Here is a 15054-nt window from a genome sequence, read left to right on the forward strand (position 1 = left end):
GTCTTTTTGGCGGTTGTTGCAGCGACGTTAAGCCCAGAAAAGGTGGCTGTCAGTCGGGCACAAAGCTCTGCATGGTCTCTGTCTTTTTAGTGGCTGTTGCAGTGAAGTTAAACCCAGAAAAGGTGGCTGTCAGTCGGGCACAGAGCTCCAAAAGGTTACGGGCTATTTGGCGGTTGTTGCAGCAATGTTAAACCCAGAAAATGTGGCTGTCAGTCGGGCACAAAGCTCCGAAAGGTTGTGGTCTTTTTAGTGTTCATTGTTGTTGCGGTTAGTCAATAAAAGGGGACTGTCAGCCACTTATATAACCGTCAACATAGCAGCATGTAGCAACACCGCCGCGCTGTGCAGTAATGTCTGGCAACGCGAGACTAGCATCAAGCTAACATTGACATGTATGATGTTGGGTAAGCGTTCTCAACCTGGCAACTCCCGTGAACTTCAAGTCTGGGGAGGAGGGGGCGGGGGAGATGACTCTCTCCAGTATTTTGAATTTGGACTGCAGTAACCAACATGTAATACTGACACTATCTGTCAATATTACATATTGGACCGTTAATTTTTCCTGCCAACAAAGCACATTCGATTGAAACCGAGTTGAAAGAAAGCTGGGAAGAAGAAACGGAGAGAGAGAAAACATATGCATCTTGAAGCTGCTCGGCCTGTTCTCTCTGCAGGTAGTCTGTAAATGATGTTTGTGTGTTTTTGAACTGATGTAAATTAAAGAATGTCTAAGATTCGTTTCATCTATTTTAAGCCACACTAGCGGCACGCTGCCTGCCTGCCTGTCTGTCTGTCTGTCTGTCTGCCATTTAACCATTAAAGGTCCCATGGCATGAAAATTTCACTTTATGAGGTTTTTTAAAATGAATATGTGTTCCCCCAGCCTGCCTATGGTCCCCCAGTGGCTAGAAATGGTGATAGGTGTAAACCGAGCCCTGGGTATCCTGCTCTGCCTTTGAGAAAATTAAAGCTAGATGGGCCAATCTGGAGTCTTCCCTTTATGACGTCATAAGGGGAAAGGTTACCTTCCCTTTCTCTGCTTTGCCCGCCCAGAGAATTTAGCCCACACATGAGAGAGACATCATGGCTTTCAAACGAGCAAAGTGGCAGTTGGTCAAGGCCACACCCCCTCCCTCCGCCTTAGAGCCAGCTCTAGTGGCTGTAATTCTGCACCAAGGCTGAATTTCGGGAAAGAGACTTCAGATACAGTATTAGGGGACCACTAAGGCCTATATAAAAGAGACTTCAGATACAGTATTAGGGGACCACTAAGGTCTATATAAAAGAGACTTTAGATACAGTATTAGGGGACCACTAAGGTCTATATAAAAGAGACTTCAGATACAGTATTAGGGGACCACTAAGGTCTATATAAAAGAGACTTCAGATACAGTATTAGGGGACCACTAAGGTCTATATAAAAGAGACTTCAGATACAGTATTAGGGGACCACACTAAGGTCTATATAAAAGAGACTTCAGATACAGTATTAGGGGACCACTAAGGTCTATATAAAAGAGACTTCAGATACAGTATTAGGGGACCACTAAGGTCTATATAAAAGAGACTTCAGATACAGTATTAGGGGACCACACTAAGGTCTATATAAAAGAGACTTCAGATACAGTATTAGGGGACCACTAAGGTCTATATAAAAGCATCCAAAGAGCACCATGTCATGGGACCTTTTAACCAAATCATTTTCCTCTCCTAGACATAAAAGGGACATAACACAATTAAAAACAATATTATTCAAACAAAACAAAATCATTTTTGCATGATAAAAGAAAATTTGGCTGCACAATTTATTTATTAACGGGTGAACTAGGACTCCGTCGCCTGCCTGACGGGTAATGATCGGCTAACGGCGGTCGGCTATTGGTCCGAAATTTACATCCCTATTTGGATGGATTGCCACAAAGTTTCATACATCCTGTTCCCCCGAGGATGAACCCCTCTGTCTTTGGAGATACTCTTGTCGACATTTTTTGGCTTTGACTGAAATATATTCACAACTATCGGATGGGTTGCCATCATGTTAGTTTCAGACGTTCATGTTCCCTTTCGGGATGAACTGTAACAACTTCAGGGCTCCTCTGACTTTAATCTGTGTCCCAAACTAAAGACATTCCCATCAGCCTCAGCTGTGTTTTGTTTTTTAGTGCCAATTAGTAGAGCTGCAGAGATTAATTAGTTGTCGCCTATTAAATAAATTGATAATTGGTTTGAATAATTTGTATGGGAAAAAAAGTAAATCTTCTTTGATGTCAGCTTGTTAAATGTGAAAATTGTTCTAGTGTCTTCTCTACTCTGTGACAGGAAACTGAATATCTTTGAGTTGGGGACAACACAAGACATCTGAGAACGTCATCTTGGGACTTTGGAAAACACGTTTTCACATTTTTGGAAAGCTTTGATGAAGCGTAATTTAAATTTTAAGACAGACTCATTCACATGTAGTTGCTTGTTACCTTCGTCGTACATTTTGTGCGTGTGTGTCTGTGCGTGTGTGTGCGTCTGTGCGTCTGTGCGTCTGTGCGTGTGTGTGTGTGTGTGTGTGTGTGTGTGTGTGTGTGTGTGTGTGTGTGTGTGTGTGTGTGGTGCTAGGTAGCAGTTGTCTGATATGAGTAAATGGTGTGGAACATTACGGCAGTAAAGCCAAAAATGACCTGTGGCCAAAACACACAGATGGTGTACCGCCACACACACACACACACACATGCGCACACATGCACACACACGCACTCACTAGTATTCTGGGTGGAAAGTTGGATTTATAAATACACTTTATAAAGGGATTTGCATGCAGGCGGTTCTGAAATGAAGTAAAAAAAAATCTTGAACTTGTGTCCGCTGTCAGCAAACAGACACATGCACAGACAAGACAGGGTGTGAAATATGATTGAACATCCATAAAAAAAAAAAATGCAAAAACAGACACTTTCTTTCATTCCCAGTTGGCTACAGAAGATTTCTTAATTATCTTCCACGAAGAAGAATACAATAAAGAATGTCAAAACAAGACTGAATTCATTTATTTCTCACAGTTGAGGCGTTTTATGAGACTGACAAAGAGTTGTTTTCGGAGCCATTCACACTGCACGATGTTGCAGCAAACATCCTGTCAGAAAAGTTGAATAAAAAGGGCTTAAACTCGCTGAACTCAGATTAGCTGAGACGGCACAGTTTTTTTTCCCAAAACGCACAGCTGCGGTCCTTTAAAGTATATTCCCTCTGACTCTACAACAAGTCAAGTCCATTTATTTATAGAGCACTTTTAAAACCAACATAAGCTGAACCAAGTTATATTATGTTATAAAATCACAAGGAAGACAGTATAAATATAGACACAATGAACATCATACAAACAGCACACTACACAAATGTCCCTAGACTCAGTCATACGCCAAAGAATGAAAATGTGTTTTAAGACGAGACTTGAAGAGCTCGGCAGCAGAGGAGGACCTAATACGAATAGGAAGTCTGTTCCAGAGTCTCGGGGGCCGCAACGGAGACAGTGTCTTTTATATTTCTATTTCAAGTCACGTTTTATTATTCACACGGCCTTTTCAAAGCAATCTTCAAACAACAATCTACCCATGAAGGGAAAAAAAAGGTGCAATCTAAAGGTCCAGATGCACTTAAAGGGATAATTGACGCGTCTCATTTGACATGGCTCATTTGATGCTCCTGTGGAGCTCTGCAGGCGTCACATTTGAAGAGTCAAAACACCACAGACGCGGCAGTATTTTAGAAAAGGCCACTATTTAGGCAAATGTTCTGTGTATTATAGATCCTCTAGTCCAGGGTTCGGCAACCTTAGGCACGCGTGCCCTTAACCAATGGCACGCTGGCAATATGTGTGCAAGAGAGTTATTGATGTGTTGAAATCATGGTTGAAATGCTGAAGCACTCTCTCATCCGCATGCTAAATTACAACGTTCACAGTTGCCGACCTCATAGGTGCCGATACCGTGGGTGCTCCGGAGTTTGAGCACCCACGAAAAATACTGAGCACCCACATGTGCCAGACTGCCAGTTCATTTTTATATTAATTTCATATTAAACATAGCAGGTGGTGCTAAGTGGAGCGTCTGTCATAGTGTGATTGGTCATGTCGGTGGCATTGATTTATAATTTCCCCCGAAGCTGATTAAACTTCTCATCTCCAGTCCTATCTGTGAGAAGTGGCGCTGTCCTGAGTTGAAAGCTAGCTTACTTTACGGCGTGTGTGTTCGTGTCGGCCGCTGTCCATTTCCTAAGATTCTGAAATGCAAACATTTTTGACTACTTTTTTTTTTTAAACTGTGTGCGCGTGTGAGCACCCACGGAGGAAAACATAAATCGGCGCCTGTGCGCGACCGGTTATTTACGGTAGTTTGATTGACTCATATCTCTGACTGGGAACAATACAAAGAGGATTACCAATGGCCGCTGGGGCAGATGAACTAACGCTGGTCTCGTTACTGTAAGGAGGCTACATTAAACCTTCGGGAGTTAAAAGTCAATACTTATCAGTGCACTCAGCTGTGTAGACCGGCATCAACATGTAGAAAGCGATATTTCAATCTGCTCTGTCTGCTCAGTCCACTCTAGTCCACCGCGCTGTTTTACGCAAACACAGCTCTACTCTGCAAATAGCTAATTTTTACAAAACAAGCTAAAAGAAAAGCTGTCGGTTTGTAGTCTGTTTATCTTAGTTTGCAGGGAATCTTGAAATTTGGACAAATTCTTATAAACTTAAGCTGTCTGAAGAAACCATCCTCTCCGCTGGAGCGGTAAATATGGATGCATTATTAGACCAAAACAAATACATGTGCCTACTTAATATGCACGTGAATGACACAATTGTTATGTTCGTGTTCTTCATTCTTGATAATGATGCTGGTTGTGTTATTATTATTTTGCCACAGCATCATTTCATTGAAAATGAGGCATACAGGACCTTCTTATCAGTCCATTCATCATTAAAGCTGGGCTTTTCCACAACTTTTCGCTTCAGGCTCTTTGACAGTGATATTTTTGTCAGCCCATTTTCCACCAATCAGGACTGCATACTAAAACCATGTTTCCATAATAATAATATACAATAATAATAATAATTACAAGGTCCTGATTATTACAGATTCCCTGGATATTACATTTTGATGTGATGTCATAAAAAAAATTAACATGGCACACTAATAAACAAGAAATTTTGAAAAGGGCACTTCATATCAAAAAGGTTGCCGACCCCTGCTCTAGTCTATATCCACGACGTTCTACTTCCAGAATTGCTCCGGTGCCACCGGATATTCTGCCGGATTTCCCTCTTTTCCTTCCTCTGTCTCTGTGTTGGCGTTCTAACCTCCGGTGGATTTGTGAGGACTATGGTTAACTGGTCCTCAGATCTCTGCAGGGTAAATCCAGACAGCTAGCTAAGACTACAGGCACACACATACACACAGATACACACACATACACACACACACACACACACACACACACACACACACACACACACACACACACACACATACACACACACATCCATACACATACACACACACACACACACACACACACACACACACACACACACACACACACACACACACACACACACACACACACACACACACACACACACATACACACACACAGACACACATACACACAGACAGACACATACACATAGACACACACAGAGACACAGACATACACACACACACACACACAGACACAGACAGACACACACACAATCTGACAGCTTTAGTTACTAGTTACTTTGCACATTAAGGTTTCTGCACACAAAACTCATGTAGTTTATAAAATCAGATTCTTTTATAAACTACAGTTTCCATGCAGGACTTTTACTGTTTTACTGAGTATTTTTACAGTGTGATATTAGTACTTTTACTAAAGTAAAGGATCGGAATACTTCTTCCACAACCAGAGTATATCTGTTTCTCTCTGTCTCTCTCTCTCTCTCTCTGTCTCTCTCTCCCCCCCCTCTCTATCTCTGTCTCTCTGTCTCTCTCTCCCCCCTCTCTCTATCCCTGCCTCTCTCTGTCTCTCTCTCTCTCTGTCTCTCTCTCTCTGTCTCTCTCTCCCCCCCCTCTCTATCCCTGCCTCTCTCTGTCTCTCTCTCCCCCCTCTCTCTGTCTCTCTCTCTGTCTCTCTCTCTGTCTCTCTCTCCCCCCCCCTCTCTATCTCTGTCTCTCTGTCTCTCTCTCCCCCCTCTCTCTATCCCTGCCTCTCTCTGTCTCTCTCTCTCTCTGTCTCTCTCTCCCCCCCCTCTCTATCCCTGCCTCTCTCTGTCTCTCTCTCCCCCCTCTCTCTGTCCCTGCCTCTCTCTGTCTCTCTCTCTCTCTCTCTCTCTGTCTCTCTCTCCCCCCCTCTCTATCCCTGCCTCTCTCTGTCTCTCTCTCCCCCCTCTCTCTGTCCCTGCCTCTCTCTGTATCTCTCTCTGTCTCTCTCTCTCTCTCTCTCTCTCTCTCTCTCTCCCCCCCCTCTCTATCCCTGCCTCTCTCTCTCTCTCTCCCCCCTCTCTGTCCCTGCCTCTCTCTGTCTGTCTCTCTCTCTGTCTCTCTCTCCCCCCTCTCTCTATCCCTGTCTCTGTTAGCTCTGTTATATCTGCCAAAGAGGGCTACTTTGATGAGTCAAAAATGTTCTTTTTCTTTTTGGTTTATAAATTGATTCCATGATTTCTTTTTTAACTTAAATTGTTCATTTGTTCTATTCTTTCATTTTAGAGTACAATAAGACATTGAACTGCATGAATTTCAATTAAAAACCTGGAAAAATTGGGGTGTTCTAAAACTTTTGACCAGTAGTGTGTGTGTGTATGTATGTGTGTATATATATATATATATATATATATATATATATATATATATATATATATATATATATATATATGAAACTTTCCTCATATCATGCAGCCCTGTAACTAATCCTTAATGCTCTGTTTTTGGTCTCCCCCGCAGCATATCGAACTTCACCCCCAAAGTGGGCGAGAAGGACACGCAGAGAGCGATCCGACAAGCCTTCAACGTGTGGCAGACGGTCACTCCGCTCTCCTTCCAGGTCAGACACGTTTCAGCTTTACACATCTGCCCCGACGTCTCTGACGTGTCGCCATCGGGTGTTGGTATGACTGTTCAGGATCAAATTAGTCTCGCATTGGCCAGACCGTCCTCCACAGCGCTGCGGAGGAAGGTCTTGCTAGTCCACACAGCATTCCGGGATGGGAGGAAAACGTGCTCTAGGGTTGTTTGCATTTCTTCAAACCAATCACAAGCCAAGCCTGCCTTGTTGCACCATCCACATCTTCTTCTAAACATCTTCTTCTCTTGAGAACGGCAACAGACGTAGAGCGGAAGGCGCGTCCGGCCCCGTGAGCCACACCAATTATCCTAGAAATGTACTTTTGTTGATCCAGACTAATAGAAGGATGGATCAAGCAGGCCTGCCTTGTTGATCCATCCAAATTCTCCTCAAAACGTGATATTTTCAGCAGTAGCTTGCTAGCTCGAAGGTTGTTTTAGAACGGCTAACACTTAGAGAGCAGAAGGTGAAGATGTTGGAAATGTTCTTCCGTTGATCCAGATTAAAACCAAAGTGATATTAAACAGTCCTTCAAGAAAAATGCAGAGTTTTTTTGTGATTGTTGCGGGCAAAAATCCTTGATTATGCGGCACGTTTTCTTAAAAAATGTGATGGAATATGCGGGATATTTATGCAATTTTATGCAATGAAATCGCGCAAACTTGCAAAAACTGCGGTTTGATGAAAAAGAAAAAAAAATGTGATTCCCCCCCAACAACCTGCTTTTCAATGATATACACGTCGCGTAATTACGTCACTTCATAACATTCCCATGGCAACAGGGGAAAATGGCTGCTCTTGTGTGAAGTAAACACAACATTTTTCAACTTTCTGCTAAGATATATGTGACTTTTTTGCAACGAAAGTGCGGGGATTATGAAATCATGCAAGCCCCGCATATTTTGTATAAGTGCGCCGTATTTGAAAAAATGCGGCCCCCCTCATAAATATGCGGACTTTGGCTGATTATGCATTGAATTATGCGATCGCATAATTGCGTTTTTCTGGAGGGACTGATTAAAGACGGTTACTTTCGTTCCTCGCTGTAGATAGTAATTAATATGAAACCTCCTGCTATGATTCACAGTATGATCCTGTGTTTCCGTATACATCGTTTCTCTCTTTCGTCACTCCACTCCGCGCCTCTCGTTTCCTGTTCAGGAGGTGCCGTACTCGGAGATCAAGAACGAGGGCAAGGAGGCCGACATCATGATCTTCTTTGCCTCCGGTTTCCACGGCGACAGCTCTCCGTTCGACGGAGAGGGGGGTTTCCTGGCCCACGCCTACTTCCCCGGCGCCGGCATCGGAGGAGACACGCACTTTGACTCTGACGAGCCCTGGACGCTGGGCAACGCCAACCACGACGGTGAGACACTCGTTCCTTTACAGGGCTGGGTATCGCCAATTAGTTTATTTTTATTTTTTATTTATTCACACGTCATCATAAGATAAGATATACTTTATTGTCCCCGTAGGGAAATTTGTTTTGGACTCTGTCCATTCCGCAGCTTTACAAAGACAACACAAAAAACAGAAAATAAGCATCTCTCAGAACATACTCTCATGCAACACAAACCATACTCTCATATACATTAGATACATCAGATATACATACCTATGGAGTAAGCACATTAACTCCTCCTTTCAGTGGCACTTTTTAATCGAACAACCCCGTACATATTGCCCAAATAGCCTACGTACTGCACCACTAACATATTGCATAACCCCAATAACCTACTTATTGCACAATGACATAGTACACAACCCAGCCAGCCTACATGTTAGTGTTGATAAGCTTAATGGACATAGGCACAAATGAGTGTTTATATCGGTTTAGCCTTTATCATTAATACACAGTTTCAGAAGGTACTATGATTATATGTAGGCCGTGTGACACGGGGAACCCCAAATAAGCTACTTTAAGCTTTTCGGAGGGGGTCCAATAACAATAAACATACAACAGAGAATATACAGACACTTAAAACTCAATTTACAATGAGTAATGCAGACAAATGCCACAGTATACAGACAATCCCAGTACAAATATATACTTGAAGAATATTCAACAATCATATATTGGAAGCAATATTTCCTTCAGACGTTTCCTGAAGATGGAGACAGAATGCGACAATTTCAAGGTCCCGATTCTAGAATGCACCCGCGCCCATCTGAGCGCCCATGGGCGTGCTGGTCCTACAGGGAGGTGTGTTCAGGTGCATTCTGGGCGTATTGCTATCTTGAGGCAGTGGGAAGTGATCGCGCCATTGACCAACGCTTTGACTATGACCTTGAGAAAGTTGCTATTTACAAGGATATTTCTTGCATTTTGACTCGAGCTCATGTTGAAATATTGCAGCCAGCGTGAACATAGTGAATGACAGCAGTGAAATACCAACTGATTAAATTGTTTGTCATTTCAATATGTTCCAATATATAGCATTAGTAAATGAGATGCTGGATGTGGAGATGTCCTTCTCCCCTATCTTTGAGCACCACACCATTCAGTCATTAGATGGAAAATAGACGGGAAAAAAACACTTCACTTTGTAGTTTTTTTTCCCCCCTTCCTCTTCTATCTCCGTTTGACAAATGACTCATGCCAGATTGCCTCCGCTTCAGTAACCAACGTGTTGATGGAGAGAGCGAGGGAGACGCAGAGAGAGGGAGGCGACGGAGGGGAGGAGAGGAATCTGGTCTGAGAGATTAGCAGAAAAGAGAATTAGCTTTGACAGGGAAGCTCTAAATGTGTGTGTGTGTGTGTGTGTGTGTGTGTGTGTGTGTGTGTGTGTGTGTGTGTGTGTGTGTGTGTGTGTGTGTGTGTGTGTGTGTGTGTGTGTGTGTGCGTGTGTGCGTGTGTGCGCGCGCGTCTTGTGTCGGTACCAACCGTCCCGGGGAACATTCCCTCCGGATGCATCCAGGCAGTTTGACTTTAATGTAACAGAGTTTAGAGCAGTGGTTTCCAAACGTTTTCACGTCCAGGACCCCCTAAACCGACACGAAAGATTTTGTCCATATCTAATAGGATTTTTGCTTTTTAGATAAGTGTAAGAAACCCATGAACACAACAGTTGTAGAGCTGTGAAGATTAACCGATTACTTGTCAACAATTCAATTTGTTACGAAAAAAAAGGTCAAACTTCTCTGATGTCAGTGTTTTAAATGTGAATATTGTTCTAGTGTCTTCTCTCCTCTGGGACAGGAAACTGAATATCTTTGAGTTGGGGACAAAATGAAACATTTGAGGACGTCATCTTGGGCGTTTTTTGGAAACACTGATCCACATTTTCTGACATTTTATCAATCAAACAACTTATCCATTAATTGAAAAAAATAATCCACGATGAAATGTCATTGTGTTCGGTTTCCCCTTTTTAATAAAGTGCTGATTTTGTCAATACACTGTACATTAATAATATTGTGTGTGTGTGTGTGTGTGTGTGTGTGTGTGTGTGTGTCTGTGTGTGTGTGTGTGTGTGTGTGTGTGTGTGTGTGTGTGTGTGTGTGTGTGTGTGTGTGTGTGTGTGTGTGTGTGTGTGTGTGTGTGTGTGTGTGTGTGTGTGTGTGTGTGTGTGTGTGTGTGTGTGTGTGTGTGTGTGTTTGCGGTCACCCAGGTGCTGTCGTACACACACCCTCACACACGCCTCTTTATCTTTAAAATCTCTCCGCACACACACACAGACACGCACGCACGCACACACACACACACACACACACACACACACACACACACACACACACACACACGCACAGAGTGAGTAATTGAAAGATTAGAAGGTAGATAGTGAGACAGCAAAGTTCTCAGACGCTCCGAAAACTAATTCACGCTATCAGCTTCAGAAGGACGTCGCGAGGACGAACCACCTTCATCTTCACCTCGGCTCCCAGCCCGTTGTTGTTGTTTTCTTCCCGCCGCCGCTGAGGGACGGCGCCTGTGATGAACCTGTTAACCCCGGGAGGGGCGAGCTGATAAACCCATCACAGACACGACCACGTGTCTCCATTCCATATCGGACGAATCTGCAGCTCGGATTTTCCGTCCATCGCAACGCAGGAAGTCGTGTCTTTTACGTCGTGAAGCAAAAAGTACGTGTGGTCTGGGAGGTTGTCTCCTCCTCACCCTAACCGAAATATTTCAGTGGTTTAATTTTAACAATACCTTAAAGTGCTCATATTATGCTCATTTTAAGGTTCATAATTGTATTTAGAGGTTGTACCAGAATAGGTTTACATGGTTTAATTTTCAGAAAACACCATATGTTTGTTGTACTGCACATTGCTGCAGCTCCTCTTTTCACCCTGTGTGTTGAGCTCTCTGTTTTAGCTACAGAGTGAGACATCTCACTGCTGTAACATCTTTTGTTGGGAGTCGCACATGCTCAGTACCTAGGTAAGGACTACTAGCCAGTCAGAAGCAGAGTATGAGGGCGTGCCCTGACAGTACCTAGGTAAGGACTACTAGCCAGTCAGAAGCAGAGTATGAGGGCGTGCCCTGACAGTACCTAGGTAAGGACTACTAGCCAGTCAGAAGCAGAGTATGAGGGCGTGCCCTGACAGTACCTAGGTAAGGACTACTAGCCAGTCAGAAGCAGAATATGAGGGCGTGCCCTGACAGTACCTAGGTAAGGACTACTAGCCAGTCAGAAGCACATGGCGTGCCACGCTAGCAGCTAGGCGAGCATTATATCGTGTGTTCCAAAGTGACCACGTTTGTCTCTGAAGTAAAGGCTGGACTGAGCTAGAGCTGTTTGGAGCAGTTTGTGAACAGTGTTTTCTGTTGGAGATGGTAAGTCTCTTTGGGGAGGACTTTGGGCTTTTTCAATTTGTAAACCTGTTACATGCTCAAAAAAGATATATAACACAATACAGGCATTGGCATTGGATGCAATGCATATTTGCAGGATGTTCCAATACCATTTTTCTTTTCTGGTGATAGGGTTGTGCTTTCACTACAGTTGTAGTGCCTCCGCAGAAGCATAAACCCCGCTTTATTGGCACCAAACACAAAGTACAGCTGAAGTGGATGGGAATGTCATTTGGCTGGAGAGGGAAACACATTCTTGGCAGGTAATTTGTTTTGTGCTTTACCAGAACTTGGCAATTGAGCCAAAAAGTTAATTTCAGACGCCGCTTGTACGAAATTATCTCTGGTATGCAACGTCCAAAAGAAATTAAATGAACATTTAGGCGGGGGGAACTGCTGGAGCCAAACAAAGCAAACAAAGACTCTGTGGACACGTCAAACTGGGATTACTTGAGAGACAGTCTTCATCACAGCGATATCAAACGTCATCTTTATCGCAGGCGGGCAGGCGACTGGCGGGGGCAGACATGATAGAAGGAGCCGTTATCATCAGTGCACGGCGTCGAAGCAGACTATAGACTGACAACGAGAGAGGGAGGGAGAGGGAGGGAGAGGGAGAGGGAGAGAGAGACCGCCCAGTGGGAATTTCCTCAAGCCGGGGAACATGGAGTTTACGTCTTGTGCTGTAAAATCATCTTTATCTTTGCCTGCGACGTGGAAGAAAGAGAGTTGTAGGGAGCGAAGATATAAAGGCTAGAGGAGGAAGAGAAAAAAGGGATGTGTAGGAACAGAAGTGTGTGTTTGGGTGTGAACTGGTGGGAGAAAGGGAAGAATTTAATAAAAAAAAAAAAAAAAAAAAAAAACCATTTCAGGCTGTTCTCATGTCACATGAGTTCATGTCCTGAAGAAGTTAAGGAGAAAACACAAGACTTTCACCCAGGAAACAGGTGTTCATGTCCTGGAAGAAGTTAAGGAGAAAACACAAGACTTTCACCCAGGAAACAGGTGTTCATGTCCTGGAAGAAGTTAAGGAGAAAACACAAGACTTTCACCCAGGAAACAGGTGTTCATGTCCTGGAAGAAATTAAGGAGAAAACACAATACTTTCACCCAGGAAACAGGTGTTCATGTCCTGAAGAAATTAAGGAGAAAACAATACAAGGAAACAGGTGTTCATGTCCTGAAGAAGTTAAGGAGAAAACACAAGACTTTCACCCAGGAAACAGGTGTTCATGTCCTGGAAGAAGTTAAGGAGAAAACACAAGACTTTCACCCAGGAAACAGGTGTTCATGTCCTGGAAGAAATTAAGGAGAAAACACAATACTTTCACCCAGGAAACAGGTGTTCATGTCCTGAAGAAGTTAAGGAGAAAACACAAGACTTTCACCCAGGAAACAGGTGTTCATGTCCTGGAAGAAATTAAGGAGAAAACACAAGACTTTCACCCAGGAAACAGGTGTTCATGTCCTGAAGAAGTTAAGGAGAAAACACAAGACTTTCACCCAGGAAACAGGTGTTCATGTCCTGGAAGAAATTAAGGAGAAAACACAAGACTTTCACCCAGGAAACAGGTGTTCATGTCCTGAAGAAGTTAAGGAGAAAACACAAGACTTTCACCCAGGAAACAGGTGTTTGTGTCCCTGGAAGTCTAGTTGAGAGGACCGCTGTTTTAACTAAAACCACAATCTTTTTTTCTAATCTTAAACCTACATTGTGTAATGTCTTGAGTTGATTCTTAGCAAAAACCTCTTTGTTCTTTCACAAATATGTGGGCATTCATGTGTAATTACTTCCACCAACTAATCAAGGTATTCTCGTAGAATCTGCCATTCAGAATTATTCAGAATACATAAGAGCGAGTCACTCGAATGACGGCCGCCATGTTGCGCCTCCATCTTTAAAATGCATTAGCCAAAGAGGGACAGGCTGAAGTATTTCAGCATCTCCTGAAAGCATAGAAAACAGACAGAAAGAATTGGCCGTACATTTGCAAGAGAAACAAAACATCAGCGTCTGAGCATCTGTGTAGTTTCACAGAGTCTGTGCGTGGAATGCTGGCTGTAATCTTGGAACAGACCTGCTGGAGTAAAGAGAAAAAGATAATTAGGTTCTGAAATTAGGTTCAAACAGAGTCAAACCAATTACCGAGCCAATGTATTACTTTGAGCTCTGTGTACGGAGCGTAAGAAGTCATTGAGCGTCTGACAGCAGCTCTTAAGATTATGACAGAGAGCCTGATGCTTTTAATAAACCTCACAGGAATACATGACTTTCGGGATAACGGCCTTCTATCCTCTTTCTTGCTGTTTTGATCAGTTGTAATAACAAGTGTGAATGGTTGGAGTAGTTGCAGTTTTTCCCCTACCATTAATTTGATTGAAGATGATCAATCACCCCAAAAACTGATCATTAGCATACCCAAAACAGAATATGTAGATTTTTTTTTTAAATTGTTATTATTATTATTTTTTTACAATTTTCAGCAATGTTTCAGAATGAACATCTGCAGTCTTAGCAGACTGTTTTTCTGCTTGAAGAAGAGTGAACATTCTGAGTTTTCAGAAATAGTTGGGGATAATTCTGCGTCTTAAAAAATGAATATCTTCTGCTACGTTTCCCCCTCTCATTCCCCTTGCTCTGGTGTTTCCCCCTTTCATTCCCCCTTCTCTGGTGTTTCCCCCTCTCATTCCCCCTACTCTGGAATTTCCGAGCCCCTAAAATGGAGATATTTGGAAACACTTCTGACCCGTTTTGGTTTGGAATCTGCAGGGTTGATTAGGTCCTATCGGTCACAACGTCTCATTCTCTGAGACTAAAGCTACTAACGTTACAATGGCAACTACCAGCAGTGGGCGGAGTCCCCACGCTGTCTCCTGTTTATGCCCAGTATACCAGAATGTTGATGAGATATTTTGGTTTGGGCGTGTTAGTTTAAGCGGAGATTAGTTGTTCAACTGGAGCTAAAAACACTTGGTGTATCAAGATCACTTTTGGCTCAAAACTCCGCTTAGAAACCAAAACATAGGAATGTAAATGTAGCCTGACAAAAAGTAATTTAGTTAGTTCAATGCTCAAATTTATTTTACATTTATTTGGCGTAGGTGGTGCCCAAAAACGGCTACCCTAAGCCTCCAAACGTTTGGGAAAAACCCTGTGCTTGTTC

The 15054-nt window shown here is 43.1% G+C and overlaps 1 protein-coding gene across 1 annotated transcript in view; it reads left to right on the top strand.

The window, feature by feature from the left end:
* mmp24 (matrix metallopeptidase 24) overlaps positions 1-15054 on the top strand; it is an 88459-nt gene that overhangs the window by 38989 nt on the left and 34416 nt on the right. The window contains exons 4-5 of the mRNA XM_028575801.1: positions 6969-7068; positions 8251-8455. Of these exons, the coding sequence (XP_028431602.1) occupies positions 6969-7068; positions 8251-8455 (305 nt within the window). The remainder of the gene's footprint in view (positions 1-6968; positions 7069-8250; positions 8456-15054) is intronic.

The sequence above is a fragment of the Perca flavescens genome, chromosome 4 (genome assembly GCF_004354835.1).
Source record: "Perca flavescens isolate YP-PL-M2 chromosome 4, PFLA_1.0, whole genome shotgun sequence".
Lineage (NCBI taxonomy): Eukaryota > Metazoa > Chordata > Actinopteri > Perciformes > Percidae > Perca > Perca flavescens.